This window comes from Chenopodium album, chromosome 20 (assembly GCF_948465745.1).
Source record: "Chenopodium album chromosome 20, dcCheAlbu1.1, whole genome shotgun sequence".
In the NCBI taxonomy this organism is placed as follows: domain Eukaryota; kingdom Viridiplantae; phylum Streptophyta; class Magnoliopsida; order Caryophyllales; family Amaranthaceae; genus Chenopodium; species Chenopodium album.
In genome coordinates, this window is record NC_137853.1 from 6,507,499 (window position 1) to 6,528,855 (window position 21,357).

The window sequence follows — 21,357 nt, forward strand, 5'->3', positions numbered from 1 at the left end:
ATTTCAAAGCTAAGTGTAATAATTAAACCCCTTTTTCATATCCTAGCCAACAAGCTTCTTTATGATATATTAATCTCTCTATTTAGTCTTAGGCCAAAATGATTTGCTTGTTACTTTCTCAAATCATTTTGCTATTCATCCAAGCAAATGTCACCTCAATCACTCCATTTATATCAAATGCGGTAGATAATCAACATCATTCAACAGAAACTTCAATTAACATACAAAATTTTAAACATTATTTAGGGTATTAATTAAATTAATTAATTAAATAGAGTTCGTTTGAAAATAGTATCATATAATATACATACACAATATTTAACAATAACACTAGTGGTACGTGAACACGAGTTTCATGTCGACACATAATTATATTACACTGACCCGTAAACTTTGTAACTAATTATTCTTCTTGTATGCTTATAATATGGCCATATTTTCACTTTTTCTCTTGATAGCAATAGGTGCACTACCAGCACTACTTACAATTGAGAAAGTACTAGCTAGTGTACAATTCCTTTCTTCATTTCTGTTTATTGTTTACTTTTAATTTGGTGATTTACATGAATTACTTATTAATATACCGTTTTAAATTCTTTGCAATATTTAGATTTATTTTACTCAAACTTTATGTCAATATAATGGATATTTTGGAGATGACGTGGATGCTAAAAGTAGCAAATTAAATTATATATATAAAAAATACTCCGTATATAGACACAAGAAAACTAAGGCCCTGTTTGATTCACCTTAAAAAAATAATATTAAGTAAAAATAATTTCAATTCAGTAAAATTAATTTTAGTTCAGTAAAAATAATTTCAGTTCAGTAAAAATAAGTTCAGTTCAGTAAAATTCAATTTTCTTAAAGAAGAATTATAATAGAAAATCAGTAAAAATAATTTCAGTTCAGTAAAAATAATTTCAGTTCAGTAAAATTAAGTTCAGTTCAGTAAAAATAAGTTCAGTTCAGTAAAAATAATTTCAGTTCAGCAAAATTAAGGTGAATCAAACAGGGCCTAAGATAAAGATTAAAGTGAGCTTATACAGAGCTAAATAATGTATCAATCCATTCATTATTTCTAAACGAATCTTACCTTGCATTTATAGGCTATATAATTATATACTTCGTATATAGAATATTTGACAATATCATTTGAAAATAAAGGAGATAAAATTGATAAGTTAACAGGGGTTCAAACAACATAATATAATTTGACCTAGTCTCTTATGTTTTGTTTTATTGAGTTATCATATAGATTTCCATCCAAACATCACCTTTGATATCATTAATTTTTTTTTTTTTTTTTTGAAACACTTTGATATCATAAATTTAACAACGCTAATACTTCAGAAAAATTATAAATTCTACTAATAGTTATACTGGAAATATTATAAATAAAACATCAATAACAGCGTTGTTTTATTTATAATAGTTTAATAATTAATACAAGTAGAATTTATTGGTTTAACTATTAATAGAATTCAAACTGAAAATATTATCAATAAAACAACACTAAGGCCTTATTTGGTAAAGAGCTTTTAGCTTATTTTGCCTAATTAGATGTTTGACCAATTAAAAAAGCTAATTTGGGTGTTTGGTAAGTAGCTTATAGAGCTTTTTGGGCTTAAAAACCTCTTTTAGATAAGAGCTTTTTAAAATTAGCTTATTGAACAATTAGCTTTTTGTCTCTTAAATACCTACAACAACTAACATTTAATAGCTATTTACCAAACACTTTTACAGTACACAATCAGCTAATTATAGCCAGTTAGTCAAACCAGCTATTTCAATTAGATACCAGCTAATTACCAAACAAGGCCTAATAATTCAGAAAATTTGCATTCAAAATTCCACTAATGAAATGCACTTTTGAAGATACATATAGTATAATATGGAGTATTGGAGTACGCATGTACAAGGTTACCCTAGGTATTTTATTGACCTAAATGTAGATGTTAATATGTTGGTAGTAGACATTTCATATCAACTAAAGTCTAAAAGTACACAAGTGACCCTTTGACGTGCATATTCAACTCATGGTTCATGATTCTACAACGTATATTTTTTTATTGGTTTAATTTCTAAGTTAAGTACACCCCTAAATGAAGTTTTAATGTATAATTATCATGCATATACTTCATTATCACTCTGATTTATATCTTAATCAATACTTTATTATCATAAACAATTAAGCAAAAAATAATGAAAGGATGAGAAGATTTGTGGACCAACACTAACCCAATGCGGAAAGGATGACGTCAATACATGGTACGATTTATACAAATTAGCTCTTAATTTCTGGTAGAATAAGCATTTATAGTCTTTCTACTTAAGCAAAGAACATAATTAACCAATATTGATTAGGACTTTTATTGTGTTTGCAATACTTAAATCGTAGGGTTTTCACACAAATGCAATCCATCAAATTATAAAGGGATTTGATCGATCTTGCCCATTATTACATCATGACATTTATTTGCATGCTTAAATTTTAAAAGTGAAAACTTAAGGTAAATAAATTTAGTGAGTAGTATTTAACAAGCAAACTCCAATACTCCGTAGCTAGTTTTATTAATAGTATTAGAGTAACAAAAGATACCATGAATTGGAAATAAGCTTTAATTTAATCGTTAATGTAATTATTACCAGTTTAGTAAAAATAATTTACATTTGGAAAAATAAGTAAATAGATTAAGGCCTTTTTTATATACCTAGTTATTGAAAAATTTTCATCAAGATCAAATCATCGTCTATTAGATGGTAACAGAAAAAATAAAAGTCAGTATCAATGATATATTGATATAGAGTAATCAACGAATACCGAATTCAGGATAATTAACAATGTTATACAATACTTTTCAAAGAAAAACAACCATATACTAGCCTATGTAAAATGTTGATTGGTATCAACATAGTCTTCATATATAGTATACCTTTATGTCCATATGTACAAACTGAAAAAGCATACACTCATTTAATTTAAAAGGCATCTAATCCACTTTTAAATCAATAGAAAGCAACAAATGACTTTACATGCTCAAAGTAACTATAGAAGCAAAATTTAGGAGCATAACAAATTAACTACCACTATGTATATATTATGCTGGATTTTTTTATTTTTTTATTTTTTTTGACACATTATGCTGGATTAAACTAATTAGTTATTATTGTATGATGTAACTTAATATGATTACGGATCTAACCTCAATATGTTGTAAGCTTGTATATATTTCCATTCCATTAAATAAGAGATCATAAGCAATGTATACGGACTACGGAGTACACCTTCGGCTACTTCAACATACGAAGGGGAATTTTGAGTGCCTAATAAAATATAAAGATAGTTTAATTAATCTTAATTTAGTTATGATTTCAGTTTTTAAAAATAAAAAAATTAATTGTGATTTTTAATACTTCATACGTACTACTACGTAGTAGACTACTTTTTACATATATATTACCTCCGTTTTTTTTAGTTGACAAGTATTCTTTTTTAGAAGGTTTTATTTAATTGTCGGCTTGACGAGTACTCCATTTTGGAAAATATATTTTTAGTTGAACCCTCTACAAACTTGATTAAATAAGGTAAGCAGCACATGATTTAGCCACTTGCTTTAGTATTCTCTCACCTTTCCTTAAAGTGTGTGCCTATATTGAACTTCTCATCTAAAAAGAAATGGAGGAAGTATACAACAAGTGTACGTTGATGAGGTGTCGTGTAACACTATTACTTGCTAGTTATGTATATACTTAATACATATATGGCCACCCATACACCCTTCATTTATCCTTGTATAGACCTTGTCTAGACAAAGCATCTACAATGCATGTAGTGAAACAATCATCACTTGCGATGCGCCTTAGCTTATGGAGTTTAGATCAATTGCATGTCATGTATCATGCAATCATGCATGATACGTACATCACTTGACAAATGAATCGAGGTAAACAAGGGTGAAATTCAATTCGGAGTTTTGATGTTGACGTGGCATATTTCTACTTGCTATAGAGGGAGCATAGTGGGACAGGGTATGTCTATAAATAATTATGCAATGTGTACGTGATAGTTTGTTATATGTAACAAAATTATAATTAAAATACATAATTCTTATAATATGAAGTAGAGTAAGATTATTTTCATTGGAGAAATGATGGAAAACATGTATAGTTTGATGAAAGGTCATTTTAAAGGGGTTAGATTTAGATGCAATTGGTCCCATGCATTGGACCCTCTTCTTCCTCCTTCATTTTCAAATGTCGGCTCTTTTTACAAATACCATATATATACAAAAATGGCTTGAACTAAGAGAGAGACTTGCTACTTGAATTTTATTCGTTTAATTCTTCTTTCTTCTTGATTATTCATCTTAAAAAGTTCTAGTTTAATTAGTTTCTTAATTGTATTTTGTAATTCACTACTTAAATAGTGTGGAAGTGTGGATTTAACTACATAGCTAGCACAAGGAGTAGTGAATACTTGTGTATAGCTACGAAAATGGGGCACCATTCTTGTTGTAATCAACAGAAGGTTAAGAGAGGACTATGGTCACCCGAGGAAGACGAGAAGCTCATGCGATATATTTCAACTCATGGCTATGGTTGTTGGAGTGAAGTCCCTGAGAAAGCTGGTTTGAACTCCCCCTTCTCGCTCCCTCATTTAGTCTTTAATTTTATAGTTTGATTTCTTTCTTACTAATTATGTATTGAGAGAGTTTATATGACTCTTTCTTCGGAGCATGCACTCCCATCAAACATTAGTCACGTCTGTTGTGATGCATGTGCATGTGTTGGTACTTGCTTGGTAGAGTATATGCTCCTACAAACATGGTGTTATTTGTTGTATGTACATAAAATCTAAATTAATATGCATGTGGTTTCAAAAAACAAAAAGAAATTAATATGCATGTAATGTTTTAAATGTTAAGCGGCTAATATTAGTCTAATTTTATGTATGAATTGAAAAAATGAGGTTTAATTGAGCTATTTAGTCCCTTAAGAATAATATATAATTGAAACAAGAGCAACAAAAATATCATAGCTAGGATCATGCATTCATCATTTAGGTTTCAACTAAGACAGACAAAAATCTATCTAAGTTTTTATAATTTGGTCACATTTTGATTGAAAATAGTGGAAAACATATAGATGTATGTACTTAATTATGTTTTTCATAGTATATATATCTGATAGGACTATTTAATCAAGTACGTACATGCATTACGACTTTGAACGGCTATACATAACATTCTAACAATGTCTTCATTTCTAATAAATTTTCTGGGGTTAGGGCTTCAAAGATGTGGCAAGAGTTGTCGTTTACGATGGATTAACTACTTAAGACCTGATATAAGGAGAGGAAGGTTCACTCCAGAAGAAGAGAAATTGATCATCAATCTTCATGAAGTTGTAGGAAACAGGTTCAACTCCTTTAAATTACTTATTTCCCTTCATAATTATCCTTGCAATACAAGGCTACTAATGCATTGTTATTAGTAGTAATAAAACTATAACATGAAATTGATCACGCACTTGTCAAAAAAAAGAAAATCACTCGATCGATTAAAAAATTATAACTAACACTATATGTAGCTCATCAAGATCAACCCTCATCTCCTAGATGTTTTCAATGGACTTTTTTTTTTTTTTTTTTTTTTTTTTTTTTTTTTTTTTTTTTATCATTTGAAGAATTGAATGAACTCGATGTCTTTTTCGAATACAACATATTGATCAAGTTGTTGCATACTTGCAAATAGACCATAAATTCTAATTAGCCCTCATTTTCTCACTTCTATTGTCATTAACAAGCAACATCAATTGATTTGTAAACAGTAGAAACTACCAACTTGATTAATTGCTGAGCAACTGAACATTAGCTTCTAAACTAAGTTTGAGTAGAATTTCATCAACTCTAAATATTCAAATAATATAATGTATCTTGTACACTAAGTTTATACTATTTATGAGAAAATTTCATGCACGTTTTTTTGTACAAAGAATTTTCCTTTAGAATACTAAAACTATTACACATGCTTAATACACCTTGAAGCAAGTTTGAGGTTGGCTGGCTTTGGCTTGTCTTTCAGTTGGAATTCTCACATCATAGCACTATTAATAAGTTGCCTAATTACTTCCCTTTCTTCCTTTCATTTTGTCAACTAATAACTACCACTAATACAAAATATTTGGCCAAGTATGAACTATCAATCTATAGTATTACTTTCAATTTTCTTTCAATTCCTTATGTGGATTTATTTGTAACATCATCCTTTTCAATATTATAATCATCTTATATTCATCGTTTTTGTACGTTTCACGTAAACTGTCTTATATGTCAATTCTCTATATACTTGACTAAAAATAATAACTATATATTCGCTCCGTTCCTGTTTACATTATTATTTTAATTCAGTTACTTTATTTTATGTGAATGGTTATAGAATAGTGTTATAGTAGTATGTACTTTGAAATTATATTTTGAAGAGTAACTTATGTTAATAAGGTAAGATTTGTTTGAATAGAATACTAAGATTATCTACATAGCTAGTTTGCATTGATATATCTATATGTATGACTTATCTCCATTTGAATGATATGCAGGTGGGCACATATAGCAAGTCACTTACCAGGAAGAACAGACAATGAAATTAAGAACTATTGGAATTCATGGATCAAGAAAAAGATCCGAAAGCCCATTTCTTCCTCCACGTCGTCTGCCCCTTCAACCATGAACGCAACCACCACCTCCACCACCACCACCACTTCCACGCAAGCCCAGGCAGCCATCGGCTCCTCTAATTACCCGTTTATCATAAGGTTTGGACCTGACTCAGTTCACGGGGTGAATCAAGATGGGCCCACAAAGGAGGACACAATATCCACACAAGAAAATAACACAACCCTAATTCCTTCCTCTTGTCCTTTATTCATGTTCGACACAAGTACCCAAATTGACCCCGTTATTGGTGACAACATTGGTATTACTAGTAGTAATGCCATGGGGTTAAGTACATCTTATCAACAACAAATTTGGAATTCTTGTAACATACCAATATTCACTAATATTGGCACTACTACTAATATGCCAATATTTACTAATTGCACTACTAGTACAATAAGTACTATTAGTGGATTGGATTTAATTACTAACAATAATAGCAATAATTATATGCCAAGTTTGGTAGATAGTATGGATAGCATGGTTCCAAATGAGGTGCAATCATGTACAAGTGAAGGTATTGACCAAGAACATTATCGAATGGCGGTCAATCAATGCGTGCAAAGGCAACATGACAACGATCATCATGATCAATTGGTGGGTGTTAATGGATGGGGGATGATTGAATCACAAAGTTGCCCTAGTTTATTATTTTGGGATCAAGTAGAAGGTTTGACTCTTAACAATATTGGTGATGAGGAGCATCACCTTGGACCGTCTTCGTCGTCGAACACAGGGACATTGCTTTCTTCTTTCCCTTCTCCTTTGTGAGGAATTGATCTGCAAAATGATCGAGCTATAGAGTTTACTGATTTTTCTTTCAAATTCAAACAAAGGGCTTGATTTGGAGAATTTTTTTTTCATTTTTTTGGGTTTGATTTTTTATTGGTTATTTATATATACAATGATTGAGTGTGGTGAGGTGCTAACTTGAAATTTGTATAAATGATGCGATGTACTTAGTTATTTTTTTTTAAGGTAAGAAGAAGGGGACTCATTTGAGAAGGAAGATAAGGGAAATCCCTCAAATGAGCTTTATGCATGAGATTTAATCCCTAGCCTATATTACAGGGATTTGAGGTGTGCAGCGACGTTACTACTCCACCTCAACTTTACACGATGTAATCTATTATACGTAACCGTACATGAAGTGTATTTTTTTTTTTTTTACTTGAGTCGAAATACAAAATGATATAATGAATTCAACAGCTTGATGATGAAATGGTGGTTTAGTCCATTTGTTAATATTTTCAATCTTTTCCAACACCAAACAAACAAGGAGTGTATACTCTATCTACTCTTACCCCATTTAGCAATTCTCTTTCTATCCTCCCCCACTCCCTCTATCCGTCCACCATCCCACGTACCAAATGCCTTGAATATAATATGAATACAATCATAATATTATGGAATTTAATTTATTAAAGCTTATGTTACACTTAGGCCCTGTTCTTTTCACCTTAAAAAAATAACATTAAGTAAAAATAATTTCAGTTCAGTAAAAATAAGTTCAGTTCAGTAAAATTAATTTCAGTTCAGTAAAAGTAATTTCAGTTCAGTAAAAATAAGTTCAGTTCAGTAAAATTCAGTTTTCTTAAAGAAGAAATATAATTGAAAATCAGTAAAAATAATTTCAGTTCAATAAAAATAATTTAATTTCAGTAAAAATAATTTCAGTTCAGTAAAATTAAGTTCAGTTCAGTAAAAATAAGTTCAGTTCAGTAAAAATAATTTCAGTTCAGCAAAATTAAGGTGAATCAAACAGGGCCTTAAATGAATCATCTTATAAAACTCTTGTGGGTACATGCCGTACACACATGATTTCACAGTAGGCCAATGGATTTAACAAGCTTAGATCGATGTGGCAATTGGGTTGTTCAAATAGGGTTTGGATCGCATTAATTTGGTTTGGATTAGACTTATCAGATCGGGTAGGACCAGTGAAGGTCTTTTGTTGTTTAATATGCTTAGTCTAATAAAATAAAATATAGACATATTGATTGTCGTGTTGGGTCAATATAAAATCAAGTGATTTGGTTTTAGAAGAGTTTGAGTTTCATTTCGAGTATTATAGACCGGGTTTTTTGGAGTTAGTTTTGTAAAGCCTAACCTAGACAGTATTTTGATTTGGAGAGATGTCTAATAAAGATTATATCATCAATATTACTATTACCATATTACTCCATAGCATATTATGTAACCAAACAACTCGATTGTCACCTTTATAGATAACAGGCTAGAATTCATTACAAATTTTTGCCTAGACTCTAGGCTAGTCAGCTTTCCCTACACCCCCATGATACTACGTCGTTTTATATTGCACTATTCTGCCACTTTTTTTTTTTTGTTTTTTTTTTTTCTTTCTTCATTTTTCATTTTTGTTAACTTTCTATTCAAGCAACTATATAATGATTTTCTTAACCTAATTTCCATTTTATTTCTCTCTTATTTTACTGATTTCATTTTCTCTCTCCTGCATTTTTTATTTTTCCCCCAATTTTTCTCTCTCTTCTTCCATGGAAATTTCTAGCTCAATTGCGTTTGATCGTGACTGTGATTCTAGCTTAATTGCTTTTGATCGTGATTGTGATTGTACGATTATAATGTTTTGACTTCATAGTTTTTGTTCTACTGATTTTAATTTTGATTATAATGCTCTGGTTTTGGTATTGGTTTTTGTTATTAGTAGTTGATTCAAAATTTTGGTTGTATTATTCTTCTAATTTGATTCTTATTTGTGTAATTGTTTTTATTTTGTAATTATGATTGTAATCTTATTATTTGATTGTTGTTTTTCCAGTTTTGTGCGTCTTATATGAACATCTATAGTTGTTATTGTTTTGCCAAATCGATTATTTTTATCACATTGGTGTATCGTTTAAAAATAATTATAGTAAAAAAAATGATCACTTGTGTAATAGTAAATGTTCATTTATGTTTAATGTATGTTTCTGTAGTAAACTATAGGTTTATTGTAGTCGTATACGAAAATATATGTTGTACATGTAAATTTGAATGATTTTCATTCTTTTAAAGATGCTCATGTAAATTTTAACTAGTGAACATATTTTAATATTTATTCCCTCCAAAAAAATAGTTTAACATTTGTTATTCTGTTTTGTTGTAATAATGTTCAATTATGCAATTATAAATGTTCATTTATATATACACTTGTGTTTATGGAATTATAAGTTGTACATGCAACTTTTAATGATTATCACTGTTTTGTAGTTTCATTAATAATGTTCAGTTATGTAACTATAGATAATCATATATATTTTTACATTTGGTAATTTTACTGTAATTGATCAAATGCATTATTGTAATTGACCATTATTGCTACTGTATTTGTTCATTTATTACATGTTTAATTATTGCAGTGGGAATAGAGGATGCTGTTATTTTTAAGAAGCAAGTCACTTTGATTTTTGGATGAAACAATTTCCTTTGATAGATGATGCTTATAAAATGTATAATGAGTATGCTTTTATGAAAGGTTTGGGATCAGAGTTAGGAGGAGTAAGAGGCGAAAGGATGGCTCATTTTTAATGAAAGGATTTATTTGTTCTAATAAGGGGTTATAAAGATAATAAGTGTAGAAATATTATTTCCTATGAGTGACTTGATTCAAGAACTGAATGTTTAACTTTTGTACAGTTTCCTATTGATCGTTAAGGTGTGTTTATGAACATATTCTAATATAGTTAGTGAATGATGGTTCAATGTCGTCAAAAAAATATTAGTATTATATATATACTATTTAAATGTTTGCTTTTGAACGATGTGATTTGTAATAATACTTTGGGAAACAAAAAGTTTATATCCTTCTTATTAAAATCAAATAGAAATTGTATATCACCAAAAATTAAACTATTGAATATTAAATATACAATTCAATTCTACACATATTGATGTTGCGCGAATCCATGCATTCTTGATTTCCTTATTTTTGTCGTCTGATCTTCCTTTTTTTTTCCTTGCTAAATATCCATGATTCTTTGTTTAACTAATAGACAAAAACAAGATTTTTGTAGTTAGATATGAGCAAGAATAAGTGTTGAAATGAACCAATTTTCATATGAATATGAAAATATAACAATTGAAATGATCGATATGGAAATGAACATATATTAATATATAAATGAACATATATATTTGTAGAATTGATCATCTATTAATATGGAATAAACAACTATTAATACAATAATGAACATATTTACATAATTGAATATGAAAATGTACATCTATTAATATATAAATGAACATGCATTAGTTAAAAAATGCCTATGAAAGATATCAATCAATGAACATGAAATATATACGTAAATAACACTTGATGAAGCTATCAATATGTGATTTATCATACATCCATCTGAAAAAAAGACATATGTTGAAACTCAAAATTTAACCGAGCATGAAATATTTGAAGAAGATGACCAAAATATAAATATTTATCAAAATTCTAGTAATCGTATATTAATATGTGAAAACCATATACTTTTATGCGATTGAACATCTACCAAAATACAAATGAATATTCATCTAAAATAACTTTCCACTCCAAACTATGAAAAAGAATGAACATTTATATATACAATGACTATGTAGTAATAATTTTCCACTCCAAACTATGAAAAAGAATGAACATTAATACAATGACTATGTTGTAATATATAAATGTAGTAATATATTTATATTAATCATCTATTAACATGTGAATGATTGTATACTAGTATATAAATGAACATTTATTGAAATGGAAATGAACATTCAGTAAAAAAGAAACGCTACGAACTAATTCAATTAATGCTTACTTTTCTCCAGATTCTTTGATGTTCTTCTCTGAAACTATTTCCTTCAACTGCCCCCCCCCCCCCCAAAAAAAAAAAAAGAGAATACTTCATAGTTCATACCCAAAAATCAAAAGCTACTTGTTCAGATACTAGATTTTAAACGAAAATTAGTAAAAATTACTAAAATGCAATAGTTCATAATCTTTTTCTATGTTTTATACTTCGATGATGATCGTGTAACACAATTGCAACAAAAAATTACTAAAACTAGGGTTTATACTCTTTTTTGAACTAATTATGAACAAAATCACTTACTCCTTTGAATTTCGACCTTGATTAGTTGAATTATGTAGTAACTAAACAATTTTTTTTTGATAATTTGTCATAAATTCATAGAAATTTCAGATTTGAAAATGCAAAAAATAGATGTAGAGAGAGAAAATGTAGAAAATGGGTGAGGAGAGAGAAAGTGAAATGATAGTGGTTTTTTTTTTCTTCTGTATATATGGGGTGGGGGAAATAGTACGGATATTACTATGTAGTTACTGTAAAAGTGAGCATTTGGGGAAGGGGTGTTAAACGATGAGTTTAGGGAGGGGTGTAGGCTAAGATGCCTAGACTAGAGTCTAGCCATATATAATTAAGAATTCATAGTTGATCTTTGTTTACCTACGGAAATAAGGAAAATGGTTAATTTTAAGCCCAATGACGTGGAAGTGGCCCAAAAATAATGAAAAAAAAGGTGTTAGAAAAACAAAGGAAAGAAGAAAACTAGGGTTTCTCAGCGATTTAAGCTTATTATTTGAAGTTAGTATTGCGGCATTCTCTTGAAAACTCTTTGCAAAGTTTCGAACTTTACATCGATTCCCAGATCACCCGTCTTCTTCTTCCCATCACCATGGTATTCCCCTATTTCTATTTCACACTCGCTGTTTTAGTTTTGATTTTCTGATTTGTTGCAAATTTTTTTTTTTTTTTAATTGAATTAATTAAAATTTTTGGGATATTGTTGAACAGATTATCACTGAGAAAAACCGCCGTGAGATCAGCAAGTACCTCTTCCAAGGTAATCTCCATCTCATAATTATGTTTGTTATACAACATTTCATATTGTGGATGCTAATTTATATGAAAAGACTGTATTTTTCCCATTTATTTTTCATTTTTTATGGTAAATTAGTTGTTTAGAATATCGAAAAGGATAAGATTTACTGGGTTTTTGCTAATGTGGTTTGTAGTTGATTATCAATTTAACAGCTGAAATGTTTAATTTTGTTATTTTGGGTTTTTGTATGTAGATTTTAGCATGAAGTTGCTTTAGCTTTAGTTTGTTTTACTATTGGATTATTGGGAGTTTAAGGAACTGATGAATCTGGGTTGCATTTGGTGTTTATTTTGTAAGCTGAATACAGAGTATTACTAATTTAGTTTTGAGATATTCAGCTTCGACTTTGCTGGTTGAATGAAGATTGCATTTATTATGACTGTTTCAAGAATCATCATTTGAATTGATGATACTGTAACATTTCTAAATTTTTCCTTAAGAATTGTTTCAGCAAGGTGATTAGATTGTGATTTTTACTGTCGTATGTGTACAGAAAATAATCCTCTAAGCCGACTTGGTCGAATAACGAATGTCAAATGTGGTGACGAAGAGTGTTAAGTTACTATTATGAATTGATTCACCAGCATACCTCTTGTGCTACTTTGTCTATTGTGTCTTACAATGGCATTGCTTTTTATATGCTGAGTATAAATGGTTGAGCTTTCCTTGTATTGTTGACTTGTTGTTGCTTGTTATGTGCTATTGACTGTTTTTAGGGTTTCAGTGACCTGGACATCAGGGATTATTCTTATATTAAAATGATTTCGAGATGTTAGTTTGTTGTTCTGATTTAAAAGTGTTAATGTGGCTTTATCAGAGGGAGTTTGCTTTGCAAAGAAGGACTACAACTTGGCCAAGCACCCAGACATTGATGTCCCTAATCTACAAGTGATCAAGCTGATGCAAAGCTTTAAGTCAAAGGAGTATGTGAGGGAAACCTTTGCTTGGATGCACTACTACTGGTATCTGACCAATGAGGGTATTGAATTTCTCCGCAATTATCTCAACCTTCCATCAGAGATTGTTCCTGCTACCTTGAAGAAGCAGGCAAAACCTGCTGGCAGGCCCATGGGTGGCGCACCTGGCCCACGGTAATTGCCTACTTTTCTTTTATCTGAATGCTCCAAGTCGTGTAATTGAATGGTATTTGTATATGCTACATGCTTTCATTGTTTGTTCTTCGCTTACCTAATTGTACTGTTGGTGAACTTCAATCAGTGGTGGATCTCGATTTGAAGGAGACAGGCCTAGGTTTGGTGATAGGGAAGGCTACCGTTCCGGACCTCGTGGGCAAGGTGATTTCAGTGAGAAGGGTGGTGCTCCAGCTGACTACAGACCATCTTTTGGGGTAAGAGTGAATTTTTTACTGTGTTAAATGCATATGTGTATCTGGGGTAGTTTTTGCTTGTTGATTGTGCTAATTGCGTATTACTGTCCTATTGATATGGTTTTGATCATACATGGTATGTTTTTTGACCCCAAATCTGATAATCAAATATCTGATCAAGATATTGTTGTATCTCTTTGAATAATGAATGTAATTTTATTTATTAAAGGACTAGCTGCTCTGCCTCCTATTGCTTATACTGTAGGCATGAGTACATTCTTAAGGAGATATACCGTATGTGATGAGGACGTGTGAACTTTATACCTTGGCTTAGTTATATTTTGGCCTAGTTGAAATAAGTACTGAGATGAGAACTGTCATTAGATAAGTTTACAATGTTTGAGTCTCTTCAAGGGTGTTTGGATTCACTTATCTTGGGCTGGAGTCTTGATTGCTTTAGTTAGGTAGCTTTTAATGGTGGACTGGAATAAGAGAGCTAAGCTGATAGCTCCAGTTTTGTCTAAGCTAAGTTGATACTTTTTAATAAGGGGCAAAATAATTTGTATTGATATCATGGTCTGTATATATTGCCACTTTACCACTCATCATAAGCCTCGTGGGAATTTTTTACTATTAATTTTTATTATGTGAATACGCTAAATTATCCTTTTGGGTGTATGGTTTTATGATTATATCCCGTCTCAGGGATAGATCTGTCATCCCTCTTTCCCCTTCCAAACCATAATGTCCGTAAAGGGTTTTACCCTATATTCTCTGTATGATGGTCAAATTCTATACTTAGTATTTTGCAGTACCACATTTGTCTATGATTAGTAATTTATTTATCATATCATTCCATTTTACAGGGTCCTAGTGGAAGTGGAAGGCCAGGCTTTGGTCGTGGAGCTGGAAGCTTTGGTGCTGCACCACCAAGCTCAAATCTTCCTTGAAAATTCTACTAATATGAAATGAATAGGATTATTCCAGTTTTGAATGTCTTGACAATTTTGGATTGAGTTGAAGCTATAATCATTACAATATTTTGCAAGAGGCTCCTTTTTAGAATGATTACTTGTACCTTGAGTTTTTCTTTGGTTGGTGGATGTTGTGAATACTCAAGAGATCATCTGCATGGCCACAATTTTAAGCTTCTGTTTATTGTCGTCTATGCTAAAATTTTGCTATTGCCGTCTGAATATACTATGTGCACGTTATTGATTATAATGCGCAGTTTGAAGCACTAGAACGAAAATTTCAGTACGTTTGAGATATGAAACAACTACTTAAAAGTAGAGGTGTAAAATAACCCCTTGTTGCTCCTTGATTGTGTAGTGATGAATATGTTTTGTTGATACGAGTACATCATTACATCGTCCATATGTTCTTTATCCGTCACGCTTCTATAACAGCAATTAAAACCAGCAGATTTGTCATTCTTCTATATGACAGCAATTAATTTTTGCATTTCTTTATCCGTCATGCTTCTATAACAGCAATTAAATCCAAAATTTTTTTTTGGTGGTGTTAGCTGTTAATCGTGTTTCTAAAACAGGGTGGAAGATCACGAAGGATAATACTCATAATAGAAATCAAGTGAAATTCCAGATTTTACAGAGCAACTGAAGGCTTTTATTATCAAACATATCTCACATATGATGTGCTACTTACAAGCGTCGATATTTCAGTTTATACAGCCCTGTATTTTCGCCAAAAAATACGAGGGGGTATTCCATAATCAAAAGAAAACAGGTTGAAGACCTCGCAAAGTCACAACCAGATCTGCAATTCAAAACATTGATCATGCAAGAATGTTAACCCCATACTAATTCTATTTTTTAGTCAACTTCCTCCATTTTGCTTTCTTCAGCTTGATCTTCCTCCAGTGATGGCATTTCCTCATCACCAGCATTCTCATCCTCCTCGATACTCAGCCCTAGTTTCAGCATCCTGTGAATCCTTGCAGAAAAAGTGTTAGGATCATCAAGGCTAAAACCCGAGGTCAGAAGTGCAGTCTCATATAACAGCAGCACAAGGTCCTTGACAGATTTGTCATTCTTATCAGCTTCAGCTCTCTTCCTTAACTCCTCCATAATACCATTATCTGGGTTGATTTCCATAGTTCTCTTGCTTGACATGTAAGCACTCATACTTGAATCTCTCAGTGCCTGAGCCTTCATGATCCTCTCCATGTTAGCTGTCCATCCGTACTCCCCGGTCACAAGAACACAAGGCGAATCAACAATTCTATCAGAAACCACCACCTTTTCCACCTTGTCACCTAGAATATCCTTGATCACTTTGCAGAGATTCTCGAATGACTTCTTTTTCTCTTCCTTCTGCTGCTTCTCTTCCTCGGTTTCCTCAATCTTTAATCCCTCTTTTGTAGCAGCTACAAGCTTGTGCCCTTCGTACTCTTTCAACTGCGTGATAGCATACTCATCAATAGCATCTACCATGAAGAGAACTTCATAGCCTTTCTTCTTAAGCCTCTCAAGAAAGGGAGAGTTCTCAACAGCTTTCCTGCTCTCGCCCGTGATGTAGTAAATATCTTTCTGGCCCTCTTTCATTCTGGTAACATAGTCCTTCAAGCTAGTCATTAAATCACCGCTCTTTGATGAGTAATACCTCAACAAGTCAGCTAGTTTAGCCCTGTTCTGGCTGTCCTCATGAATCCCTAACTTGATATTTTTGGAAAATGCATCATAGAACTTGGCATAATCATCTTTGTTTTCAGCAATTTCACTGAACATTTCAATGCATTTCTTGACAATATTCTTCCTTATGACCTTAAGGATCTTGTTCTGCTGCAGCGTTTCACGGGAGATGTTCAGGGGTAAGTCATCAGAATCAACCACTCCCTTGACAAATCCCAAGTACTCTGGAATTAACTCTTCACAGTTGTCCATGATAAACACCCTCCTGACATAGAGCTTGATGTTATTAAGTTTCTTCTTCGTGTCGAAAAGATCAAATGGTGCCCTCTTTGGAACGAAAAGGATAGCCCTGAACTCGAGCTGCCCTTCGACTGAGAAGTGTTTCCAGTGAAGAGGGTCTTCCCAGTCATTAGTAATGCTCTTGTAAAATGAGCAGTATTCCTCTTTGTTTACATCTTCTGGCTTCCTGAGCCAAATTGGCTTCTGTTTGTTGATATGCTGCCACTCATGTGTCACCTCTTTAATCTTTTTCTTCTTGCCTTTCTTTTCCTTGTCTTCATCCACATCTTCAACTTGTCCTTCTTCTTCCTTTTCTTCCTCCTCGTCATCACTGACTTCCTTCTCAGTAGTCTTTTCTACCCAGAGGTAGATAGGGTAGCTTATGAATTCAGAATGCTTCTTCACAAGGTCCTTTATCCTCCTTTCTTCCAAGAAGTCCAGCTGCAGAATAATTGAAACATATTTATATATGCAGCAACAAACGGCTACATCTTACCAAAATATGGAATGACAACACACACAATGTAGCTTAAAAAAATTGCCTTCTCATTTACATCCCAATATTTTTTTTTGAAATAAAAAGTCTAAAAGTGTACCATCATCCATGGGGATGTAGCTCAGATGGTAGAGCGCTCGCTTAGCATGCGAGAGGTACGGGGATCGATACCCCGCATCTCCAATTGCCAACTTTACCTTTTTATAAATCCTCAGCAGTCCCTTAACCCGTTATTTCATGACATACAGGAATTTATGTTGCAAACATCTACAGACAAGCATAGGGCTATCTTGAGTTCCAGTTAGTAGTCACTAATAGCAATGGTAGAGAAAACAAGCTGGTTTCATTACAAACCCCACAAATACTATCTCACAGCAAGGTTTCAATAATTCAAAATTTCATATTTTGCACACACTTTGTAACTCTATGCTACTTGTTCATTGGACTCAACACTCAGGTATAGCTATTTAGCTAAATAACATTCATGGGGATGTAGCTCAGATGGTAGAGCGCTCGCTTAGCATGCGAGAGGTACGGGGATCGATACCCCGCATCTCCATTCAAGTTTTACCTTTTGACCTCTCAACGCTCCTTCCATTTCAAATTAAAGCTCTCAAATTTTTTATTTTTTTTCCATGCAGGTTGAAGCTCTCAGAAAACAGACGTGATTCATGGTCAGAAACTCAGTATACAAGTTAGGCCAATCCTGAATTTAAGCTGCAATTTAGTTGATAGCAAAAACAAGCCTGAGACTCACTCATTGTCATCAAGTAAATCCAACCACAGGTTCTGAGTTAAAAATAATCCAACATTTTGGCAATTTGCAGAGATAACCCATGGGACTTTGCTATTGTTCCTTTGATTACAGCCAAAAAAAGTAAGGTTCTATAACAGTCATGGGGATGTAGCTCAGATGGTAGAGCGCTCGCTTAGCATGCGAGAGGTACGGGGATCGATACCCCGCATCTCCAATCAACATCCAATTTTAACCCTTTTTTGTGACCCCTCACAAAAACCCTTATAATTAGCACATAACAGAATACAGTTTTCATTTGCTCTTTTTTCCTCATACAACTATACAAGTTGTCATTTTCAGTGAATAAATGTGAATTTTAAGTCTGAAGACCAATTCTGGCCAATCCTAAAATTTAGCTACACTTGCAAACAAATGTTAACAAAAGCAAGCTGGTGCCCTCCATCACCTTTCAACATAATCCAACCATTTCAAATAATAATCCAAATGTTCTGACATCAAGCACAGATAACATACACTTTTCTATAGTCTTGCTTGATCACAGTTAAAAATGCACATTCATGGGGATGTAGCTCAGATGGTAGAGCGCTCGCTTAGCATGCGAGAGGTACGGGGATCGATACCCCGCATCTCCACTTAAGTAATGACATTTTTTAAAAATCCATAAAATATGATAAGATGTTCAACATCTTCAGTAATTTTTACTAGCTATACTAGCCAAAAGCATACATATACAAACAATTGAACAATTTAGTAAGTTCAAAAGAATGGTATGAAGATTTTACCTGATCATCCTTGAGGAAGAGGGTGATCTTGGTGCCCCTGCCTAAAGGCTCTCCATTGATATCCCTAGTAACAGTGAAAGAACCCCCAGCTTGAGACTCCCAAATGTATTGTTCATCATCATTATGCTTGGTTGTCACCACCACCCTCTCAGCAACCAAATACGCCGAGTAAAATCCGACACCAAATTGACCAATCATACTCACATCAGCACCTGCCTGTAGAGCCTCCATGAACTCCTTTGTTCCGGACCTCGCAATTGTTCCCAAATTATTCACCAGCTCTAAAAACATCCAAAATCAATTGTCACACAAATATTTTTTTCCCCACGAGGAAAAGTAACAGAGTTGTACGTAGAAGGCTAACAATTTTAGTTTTTAACACTGCGAATTTAACAAATTCAAACGAACACATTCAAGTATTCAAGTGATCATCAGGATGAAGGAAAATGATGTTAGATACTCTAAACTCCTCAGATTGGAGTGTATTCCATTAATCAATATATATAGGGTTACTATCGTGAGTCCTAATCACATTAGGAATCTCAAAAGATATTTACAAATATTCACAAAATATATCTCCTACTATAACAGAATAACTAGAATATCTATCGTATATTCTATCAAATGACATGGAGTACGAGTATAAGTGATCTTAGCCTAAATAACTCAATAATAACAACAATCGATTCATGATTTGATCAAGAATTTTGAAATTAATATTATGTATTTGTAATTTTAAGCCTTCATATGTAGCAAAATTCATTAAATCAACATTTATGGATGACAACTGCCGAAATTAATTCAGACAATGAGATAATCCCACAGAAATTGCAATACATAAATCAACAGATAGATGAAAATTTATATACAGTAATACTGATTTATCGAAATCATTACGAAACCTAATCAGTCAAGTAAAAACCCTAAAATCTAAACATTTTATTAAAATTACAATAAATTCAAGAAAATTCAAACATCATTCAACCAAAATAATTCAGCAATCGAATAACGAAACATTCTAGTGACGCAGAAAATAAAATTGAAACGATAATTTGAGATGAAGCAGAGTACTCCGTACCTGCTTTGGTCATTCCGACGCCACTATCAATAATAGTGAGAGTTTTATTAACTTTATCTGGTACAATTCTGATGAACAATTCTGGTTGAGTATCAAGTTTGCTCTTATCAATTAAACTCTCATGTCGAATTTTATCCAGCGCCTACAACACAACGAACAAAAAATCAGCCAAAAATTACAAAATCGATCAATTAACATTACAAATTCATCTTAATTTATCAGAATTTGAGGAGAGAGAAACTTACATCAGAAGAATTACTGATGAGTTCACGAAGAAAAATCTCCTTGTTACTGTAAAAAGTGTTGATGATTAGACTGAGAAGCTGGTTGATCTCTGCTTGAAATGCGAAGGTCTCTCGTTCGCCTGACATCTCGACGTCCGCCATTGATGAGTTATTAGCAGATTATCGAGAAATTGAGAAGTATTGATGATTTGTGAATGGATTAGCAGAAATGCAGATGATATTTATTTGTTTTCAGAAGAGATAGAAAGGAGGAGTAGAGTTTTTATATAGAAAATGAAAAGGGAGGGATTTTCGGGTAAATTCTTTGGTTTTAAGGCGGCAATTCTTGATTGTACGTAGACACGTAGTACATGGAAGGTTTTGGAATGTGTTTCCCCGCTTTCTAGACATTTCTTCATTTTTCAAATTATTTACGGATTTACCCCTATCTAATTAATTTTACTGGAATTTGTGTTAGGGTTTTAATCCTATTTACGGTTTTAATCCTCTTGGAATTATCAAGTGTTGGGTTTGGGCGTTTGGATTGGTCAATTTATCCCAATTTTTTTAACAAATCATTTAGTTGAAACTTTTAAAATGAATTGGAATGTTGTTAAGTTTGTTTTCATTCATTTTATTGTTTAAAGTTCTTTTGGTATCGCTATGGTTTTCTGTTTTATAAAATTATACTTCGTATGATATTGTTTAACGAATTAAAAATTGGTCAAATTTATTAAAATCATTATACTTTTGAAATTGAAAACAAGAAAATAAAAGCACATTTTCTTGTTTTCTAATTTTGGTTTTCAGTTTTCAAACAATCAAAACACTAAACAAAAAATGATGTCAAGCATCAGTTAAACAATTTATTTTAAGTATGGAGTCTCATACCAGAAAGAATTCTAATTCTATCACATTTTCCTAGAATGCCATACTCACGTGATTACTGGCAGGGGTAGTCCAGTGATAATATGGCAGACCAAGCTTAATGGACTTTTAATGGGCAATGTAAGTCCTTATTTGGTAGGGTCAATATATGACCTAAATGTTTGTCCAATATGATATATAAACAAAATAGATAATGTAAAAAAAATTAATTACACAGATATTATCGTATTCATATATAATTAGGGCATGCTCTCTT

At 32.1% G+C, this 21,357-nt stretch overlaps 2 protein-coding genes and 4 non-coding genes across 6 annotated transcripts; 5 read left to right on the forward strand and 1 right to left on the reverse strand.

Moving 5' to 3' along the window:
* Nucleotides 1–4,498: 4,498 nt before the first annotated feature.
* On the forward strand, nt 4,499–15,101 carry LOC145596687 (uncharacterized). The gene is made up of 9 exons (XM_081652907.1): nt 4,499–4,631; nt 5,291–5,420; nt 6,601–7,485; nt 9,339–9,390; nt 12,320–12,412; nt 12,529–12,577; nt 13,434–13,707; nt 13,835–13,964; nt 14,810–15,101. Exons 1-9 carry the CDS (start codon nt 4,499–4,501, stop codon nt 14,891–14,893), a joined length of 1,830 nt encoding a protein of 609 aa, XP_081509033.1. The 3' UTR covers nt 14,894–15,101.
* A 510-nt stretch (nt 15,102–15,611) lies between these two features.
* Nucleotides 15,612–20,375, reverse strand: LOC145596688 (heat shock protein 83-like). Its single transcript, XM_081652909.1, has 4 exons — nt 20,235–20,375; nt 19,990–20,131; nt 18,912–19,192; nt 15,612–17,317 (listed from the first exon to the last, which is right to left on the reverse strand). The coding sequence occupies exons 1-4, from the start codon at nt 20,373–20,375 to the stop codon at nt 15,779–15,781; spliced, it is 2,103 nt and encodes a 700-aa protein (XP_081509035.1). The 3' UTR covers nt 15,612–15,778.
* TRNAA-AGC (transfer RNA alanine (anticodon AGC)) lies at nt 17,483–17,555 on the forward strand. Its single transcript has one exon. It is a non-coding gene; the product is annotated as a tRNA-Ala (tRNA).
* TRNAA-AGC (transfer RNA alanine (anticodon AGC)) lies at nt 17,859–17,931 on the forward strand. Its single transcript has one exon. It is a non-coding gene; the product is annotated as a tRNA-Ala (tRNA).
* Nucleotides 18,271–18,343, forward strand: TRNAA-AGC (transfer RNA alanine (anticodon AGC)). The gene has a single exon. It is a non-coding gene; the product is annotated as a tRNA-Ala (tRNA).
* On the forward strand, nt 18,689–18,761 carry TRNAA-AGC (transfer RNA alanine (anticodon AGC)). The gene has a single exon. It is a non-coding gene; the product is annotated as a tRNA-Ala (tRNA).
* Nucleotides 20,376–21,357: the final 982 nt, after the last annotated feature.

What these genes read in the sequence shown, in the direction of transcription:
- LOC145596687 (XM_081652907.1), top strand. Translation starts at nt 4,499, where the DNA reads ATGGGGCACCATTCTTGTTGTAATCAACAGAAGGTTAAGAGAGGACTA. An exon ending in CATGAAGTTGTAGGAAACAG is followed by an intron (nt 5,421 to 6,600) that starts GTTCAACTCCTT and finishes AATGATATGCAG; the next exon opens with GTGGGCACATATAGCAAGTC. An exon ending in CAGCAAGTACCTCTTCCAAG is followed by an intron (nt 12,578 to 13,433) that starts GTAATCTCCATC and finishes TGGCTTTATCAG; the next exon opens with AGGGAGTTTGCTTTGCAAAG.
- LOC145596688 (XM_081652909.1), bottom strand. Translation starts at nt 20,375, where the DNA reads ATGGCGGACGTCGAGATGTCAGGCGAACGAGAGACCTTCGCATTTCAA. An exon ending in TCATCAGTAATTCTTCTGAT is followed by an intron (nt 20,132 to 20,234) that starts GTAAGTTTCTCT and finishes GTTGTGTTGTAG; the next exon opens with GCGCTGGATAAAATTCGACA. An exon ending in TCTTCCTCAAGGATGATCAG is followed by an intron (nt 17,318 to 18,911) that starts GTAAAATCTTCA and finishes ATTATTCTGCAG; the next exon opens with CTGGACTTCTTGGAAGAAAG.